The following is a 7,889-nucleotide window of genomic DNA, read 5'->3' on the forward strand; positions in this document are numbered from 1 at the left end:
ATTGCCGCCAGAGCCCCTGCACGACTGATAAAATTGTGGCAGATCAGCCAAACCCCTCCTCTCAAACAATTAATCATTCCTTACTGTATCATCGCATGATTGTCTTTGTTTCTTCGAACAAAAACCCAAAACCATCTTCTTAATCTTTTTCATGAAATTTAGATGCTGCAAGAAAATAAACTAGGATTAGATGATGAACTTCATTCGATTCTCTATTTTTTATTTTGATTATCTACGAAGTTTAGATTATTATAAATTATATTATATGAATGTGAAGGAATTACTCTAAGATCGTTAAGATTAGAAATTTTATAGAGCTTTTCTTGTTTTTCTAAATTAATATAAAATTATTGTAATTCTATATAGATACATAGTTATCTGTCATTATATCATAAAATTATCGTTTTAATATGATTTCAAACTTCTTTGGTTCAAATGATATTCATTTCATAAATATAAAATTTTTTTTATGTTTGAATTTAACATAGAGAATTGCATCTTGTTAATTCGCCATCTGAAAAACAAATTATTACATTAAAGACAATTAGACCAGTAAGTATTTAAAAATCTCCATATTTTCGTGTTCTCAATAAAGATTTCTGCAGTAGGGAATATCTATTTACATTACACGTGGAACTGATCAATACTGGCTATAAATTTGAAGTGTCGTGGCGTATAGAAAATTTTTGTCACGCTGCAACGAATTTTATTCGAATCGGAAACATTTTTCAACAATCTATTCGATACATTCTTTCGATTGCGAATACCGGCGAAACTATCGTTCGATAAACTTATCGATCGAGCTACATCTCGCGATAGAATAGATGTGATGCGAGATACGTTATTGTTGCTTGATAAATAAGTTGGATAAGAGAGCAGAATTGTACTTTAACGCGTTAACTGTCACATAAAGTTTATATATTTTTCTCTAGAAGCCGTAATAGATTGAAATATACTGCAACATAACATTTAATTTTTATATTAATTACAATATTTCGATACATTACAATAGAAAATTATATTATATTCGCACATTCTTTTCTGATTACAGTATTTAAATCATCCATATTGTCGAACATTTGTTAACCTATGAGATTTATCTTGCACCACTTATTTTAAAGAATTTAGTAACATGGTTCACGGATGACTAGACTGCGGATTTTTACGCAATTATGAGAAATTTTAAAATGCAATAATGCACAGAATGTGAATAATTTACAAAAATGTATGAAATATCCAGAGTACAAGAGTCTCTATATTATTTAGCAGGTAAAATAATTTTTTGCTAAAGTTCCATTTCTTTTATTATATATATAAATCCGTAGTATACCAACTGCGACCATCACCGTAGCAATCAACGTGTTAATCGTAGGTGGGCACAATTCGCGGGGAAAAAATGCTTGCCATGTGATAGAGAGATAGAGACAGGAAATAGAGATGTACCCGGAGCCAAATGGGACATACAGTTCGAAAATAAAACGAAAATAACTTACCGCATCTTCGCAGCAAGTTTACCTTTACAGAAAAGCCTTTAAAGACATGCTCTTCAGTCCTCATTACAAGCACGGATCTTTAAAAATTATATTGGATATAGAAACTTGTTTTAAACACCTTTGTCTACACATAATATTTTTAATATTTTTGTGATAGAAAAAAGGAATTCTTTTGTATGTAAATGCTATTTTATGACAGATTATTTAATGTAGATAATTGTAGTTTATTTCAACTTATAGATTGTTTTAAAAATATTACTCGAATAATCGAAGAACTATTTGGTCATTGGAAGAAGCTTATGCTTTAGATTATTTCTATAAACATCGATACGGAATCCTTTTTTAGACAAGGAACACCTTTGTATTGTTGATAATATGATGTCAATTTTTTTCAATGGAAGAAAAGAATTATTTTGAATTCTTTTGTAATATATTTGACAGAGGTGATTATGATTTATTCAAATTGATAAATTTAAAATATTTTCGTGAAGTTCTCTGTAAATCAATGATCATTGAAAGGATAGTTCATCCTAAATTTGACTTTACAGGCAAACATCGTGAATATTTAAATTCATGAACAACATAGATCTGTTTCTGCAAACGAATGTTTCATATACAGATGTTCGACTATGAGTGTTTATAATCGAGAAAGTAAATATTTCTTTAAAGGAATTAACGAAAGCCTTTAACATGGAGAAGTCTTCTGAAACCTAACAACTTTCAGCTTTATCGAGCCGATATTTCCTCTACACTGTTCCAAACGACTATGATAATACATTCATAAAAGTTTTAGTAGTCATCAAGCATTCATAAATTAATTATATAATAATTCATATAAGTAATTCATAAATTATTTAACTCCTTGACATTCTTAATCATCCCATTTAATCGCCTGTTTGATCCAAATGGATTATTGTATAATAATATTGGATGCAAAAACCATCTTAGGACTCTCAGGATAAAACATTTCAATAGATTCTCTACTCTCTATTATATTTATTTCCCAAATCTTGTTATTTATCTTTAATATTGACAAAATTTAGAAATGTTAGTTGACAAAGCATCATAGAAGTCAGAAGTATAGAAGTCAGAATATATAATACATAAAATATTGTTTATATAATTAATACATGTAATACATAACATAAATGAAAAGAAGTTAATCCTAAATCTGATGATAAAAGAAATACAATTATTGTTTTGAATATAAAACAATCTCTATTGAAACGTATTAGATATCAATTGGTAATTGAAACAAAGGATGATGTTTAAATAAACCATGGGAATGTTTCAGGTGGGGGAAAGGCGAGCGTCATGGAACGCGTTACGCACGTGTTCTGCGGGAGCGGCGGTGTTCCGTACACGAATTTGCAGAGCGCGAATAATGCGAACGCAACCCCGGAAAAGCCAAGCAGGAGCGTGCCAACGTCGATAAGCAACATGCCTTCGGTGAACAACAAGAGCCTGAGCAACGTCGGTACACCGAGCAGAGCAAGGATATCGAGAAATCGAGGGAAGAATGTGCCGTTGGCGAGCGGTGGAACGGGCGGATACGTCGCGCCCACCACGTGGGATCAGCTGATGCAAGACGATCATTTCCTCAGTAAATTCTTCCTCTACTTCACCGCCATCGAGAGGAGGATTTTGGCTCAGGTGCCAGCGATTAAACGATCGTTATTAATCTAACTTGCAACAGAGTTGCACTCATCTTTGTTTTTTCTTTTTTTAACGTGTTAACATGTTCCGTCCTCAGTGAGAAGTAAGATAAGTTCGGTTGAAAGAATTACACTAGAATATACAATCAAAGAAGAATGGCGCTTGTACTGAATACCTGATGCATACTTTGTTATCTTCTTTTCTATCTGTTTTGTTTGGGAGCAGTTAAGAGGATTGTATAAAATACTGTATGACATACATAGGACAGAAAGTGATTCCCTATGCGAAAGTACATCAAAAACGTAGAATAACAGCTTTTCGTTGAAGGCACAGTATTGAAGATTTTGAGAATTTATTACGTACGATATAATTTATAAGGAGAATTTGTATAGTAGAAGTTTGCTGATTTTTCTGCCACTTATGATACTTAGTTCAAATAATGTGAGTTTAGGCTCAGATAAGTAGATTGTGAACTGCTAAAATTTTATTTTACTATTATTGACGAAATGAAGTATTGTTAATAAAACTATCCACTGTACTTTCTTGAATCTAACTACTCGTAAAAGATTTTGTATAGAAAAGTAATGGGTATTATAGTGTCTGTTGAGCTTAAAATTAAATCTCGGATGAAAAAATTTCACTTGATACTACTAATTTAATTTTGCATACGGAATCCTCTTGTATAATATCGTTTCCATAATACTTTTGGCTGCATTCTATATATTATCGAAGCTTGTAATTTTATTGGAAAAGTAGAATGCGCTCAATCCTCAATTCTTGGCATTGATTCGCCGTGGAATTAAAGATAGTAAAGATTGACGATGTGGATTAGATAATAATCTTTTCACGGTCGTGCAAGATGATTCTTCTTGGTCGTAAAATAAATCACTTGTGATTAAGGAAAGTCTTGTTGCGTGATGCTTTGTTAAATGACATATTTGTTTAGCAACGGACGTCAAACTTCTTGGCTATCGACTTGTGTACATACATACGTCGTGGACTCGAGCTGATTTACTGATTTATGTTTGGAAACGCTGTTCAATTATAAATAATAGTATTAGAAGCCTTTTCATACTGGTCGAATGATTTTTCATGGGAGATTAGACTGATATACGATCTTGCATATATCTTATACAAGGTTCTTAACTGTCATCTGGTTCTGATTCTAATATTGGTTTAGATAATCTATTAAATTAAATTGTTAAATTTTAATTCGATAGATTATCTAATTTTAGGGTATTTAAATCCATTTCGTGTTTTAAAAAGCATAAAGTATTTTAGAATTAAGTAACTTAATTGGAACAACTAAGTTCCAACTGTTGAGAGGATCGCTTATAACTTCACGATACCAGTTAAGAGTTCATGTCATAAAATTAAAGCATCATTCTATTCTCCTTGGAACAGTAAACATTGATTCTCCCATCTGCTTAGAACAGAACAATAAGCATATATAAATCTATAAATACATAATACAACTTATCTAGTTACTTAGACGCTCTAACATGATAGGATGAAAGGAAAAGTCTCTTAACAATACTGTTTAAGATTTAAACAAACGTTATCCCATCTTCTTTGAACAGTATATATTAATATTGATTCAATCTTGATGCAGTTTTTATATAAGACGTCTATTCCAGGATGTCCGTCCCACAGGGTTCTACGTAGACTTTGCCAGCGTACCTCGATTAAAAATGGAAGCACTGCGTGCGCGTTCATAAATATTTTATTAAGCAGTTGTCACAAACATATAAAATCATCCTGGCAAAGGTTTTCTAGAATAACTTGCACACCTAAAAATAAAACGGAAAATCTAACAACATTGAGATTCCACTTCCATGATTCTTAATTTATTCCATGGCGAATCGAGTACCCGTGAATTTTTCAATTGATGTACATTTCTTAAAATTTTGCATCTTTGATATATTTCATATTTTTAAACTGTTCTATTCCTGAAGTTTTATATTTCTAAAAATATACAAAAATGTAACGATTCGGTGATTTACAGGTGTGCTTAAGATGGCGAGATATACTTTATGCGCGACCTCGACTCTGGGCAGGTTTAGTGCCCGTGGTGAGGTGTCGTGAGGTGCGTGCCATGCCTCCTAGTTCACGCACACGGCTCTACGCCTCCTTAGTTAGAAGAGGCTTTCATTCGTTGGTTCTTCTCGGCGCATCGGATGAGGATATCCCGGAACTGACGCACGGATTCCCATTAGCGCAGAGAAATATTCATTCGTTATCGCTTAGATGTTGCGCCGTTACTGACAGGGGGCTTGAAGCTCTCTTAGATCATCTACAGGTATATACATACATGTAACTTTCCTTAATACAAAACAACCATTAAATTTAAAGACCATAAATATTTCACTTAAAAAATTAGCATTATTACCTTTTGATTGCAGATTAAAGTTACAGCAGATTTTTATTGGTGTATAATACGTAAGAATTAATTGAATTTTTCTTTCAGAAATAAGCCCTTTTTATTCTAAATGTCTCGTTTATGCTATATTAAAAACTGACAATGAAAAGGGTTAAGTAAATTTTAATAAAAAGTACGTTGGGGATGAACTTTCTTTCAAGGTCATTTTTCTCCAACTTCTACAGTCAAAGATATTTGAAACATTCTGTGCAATCCAAATATAGACATTTAAATCAACTGTTTTCAAAATGTTGATCATGCGTATCTTGTTGATTAAATAAATGAACTACTACAGACTTCATTCTTGTTTTCAAAGCTCTCAAACAAGCTACTATTTTCTTTTGTTTTCTTCTTTATATCGCTCATTTATTTGATACAGAGTAAATTAATGAGTAGATATTAAGGAAAGGGGGAGTAGAAGTTTCTCTAATGTTTTTATATTTTTAGGCGTTGTTCGAGCTGGAATTAGCTGGTTGCAACGAGATAACGGAAGCCGGCCTGTGGACTTGCTTAACACCTAGAATAGTATCGCTCTCCTTGTCGGATTGTATTAATGTGGCCGATGAAGCTGTCGGTGCTGTCGCTCAATTGCTGCCGAGTCTCTACGAGTTCTCGTTGCAGGCTTACCATGTAACCGATGCCGCTCTTGGATATTTCCACGCCACTCAAAGTAGCTCCCTTAGTATCCTCAGGCTGCAATCCTGCTGGGAACTCACTAATCATGGTGTAGTCAATATTGGTAAGGAGCCTTTATTTTGAAATCTTGCGTTGCGATGTTATTCGTATTTTGTTTCGAATAAGACATTTCGTATGTCTTTCGATTAAAGCATAAGACATAGATTTAAATAAAAATTGGAGCAAATATTCATTTGGAGTGTTTAGTAATACAAAATCAATATAACATGAAAGAGCGTCATATCACGAAAAGTTATTTTTGAATATAGTATCCACACTTTTAGTTATTTATGTTTTACTATAGTATGACAAACAATAAAAATTGAGAAATTGACATATATAACAATAAAACGTTGAGCAATGTTCACTGCTGTGATAAAATGACAAATTGTCTTCCACTAAAGACACTCGAGGTGTCTGATATTATAACGTGGTTGAATATAATAAGAATAGGTACTAATTAGTGTTTGAGTTATCATGTTAGTTATTATAGTGGTGTCCTCGTTGTATATGTATAGTAAAAAATACTCCAACATAACTCAAGACGTTAACGTCGCGTAAAGCGGGACAGTTGCAAAATCGTTTTGCTAGGATCCAGGTAGAAATAATTCTTGATGACGATACCGTGAAATTAAGTCAGGTGGTGCACGCATCCGACCATTATAAATTTAGAATTAAGGAACACCGCTTTATTTAGCTTTCAAGCTGTCAGCAACAGCTCAGACTCATGCTTCTAAGTGAGTACACGTAGCTACTTCGAGGACAACGACCAGATGTCGTTATTTATATGGTAGTTTCGTATTTCTCTGTAATAAGTTAATGAAAAAGATTAAACAAAAAAAAAGAAAAAAGAATCTTACAGAGTGTATAATATACTCTTCATTTTCTGTCTTATCTTCCAGTACATTCCTTGCCCAATCTGACTGTCCTGTCGCTGTCTGGATGCAGTAAAGTAACAGATGATGGCGTTGAATTGATAGCAGAAAACTTATCCAGGCTTCGTTCGTTGGATCTGAGCTGGTGCTCGAGAATCACCGATGCGGCTCTAGAGTACATTGCTTGTGATCTGAATCACTTAGAGGAGCTCACATTGGACAGGTGAGAACTGTTTAATTATTGTAGGACTTAACATAAAAAGGGATCCAACATTTTTTAAAGTTTCGTACAAAGAACGACGATAAAGAATATATGAAGCAAAACATTAAATATTCAATAATGTAAATCAGTTGAAAAAAAATTGCAACGTTGGTTTCCAACGAGTTCAGAGAAGAGGCATTCAGCTGCAACCGACGAAAATGAAGAGGCATACTTCCCTTTTTCTTAACTCTTCTTTTAAATCGCGCTAAATGACACTGCGACCCACCGCGGTGAATCCGTACGATCCATTCATGTTCTACATACTAAACGCGTTAACAAGCATTCTATTTACGATCAACTATTGTGCAATACGTCCATGAATCAGCGTTCGTCGATGCATTCAGACGCCTAAGGAGACGAACTAACAATCTAGCAACAAATTGGCTGGCTGTAGGAGATAATATATATATATATATATATATATATAGAATATACATATATATATAATATATATAATATATATATATAATATATATAATATATGTATATATAATATATATATTATATAT

General features: G+C 33.0%; 1 protein-coding gene across 1 annotated transcript in view; it reads left to right on the plus strand.

The window, feature by feature from the left end:
* The window catches only part of LOC100746877 (F-box/LRR-repeat protein 16), a 15,979-nt gene that overhangs the window by 3,716 nt on the left and 4,374 nt on the right, over nt 1-7,889 (plus strand). Inside the window, exons 2-5 of the mRNA XM_033319490.1 lie at nt 2,788-3,146; nt 5,155-5,448; nt 6,016-6,307; nt 7,146-7,341. Of these exons, the coding sequence (XP_033175381.1) occupies nt 2,788-3,146; nt 5,155-5,448; nt 6,016-6,307; nt 7,146-7,341 (1,141 nt within the window). The remainder of the gene's footprint in view (nt 1-2,787; nt 3,147-5,154; nt 5,449-6,015; nt 6,308-7,145; nt 7,342-7,889) is intronic.

This window comes from Bombus impatiens, unplaced genomic scaffold (assembly GCF_000188095.3).
Source record: "Bombus impatiens unplaced genomic scaffold, BIMP_2.2 scf_0019, whole genome shotgun sequence".
Classification (NCBI taxonomy): Eukaryota; Metazoa; Arthropoda; class Insecta; order Hymenoptera; family Apidae; genus Bombus; species Bombus impatiens.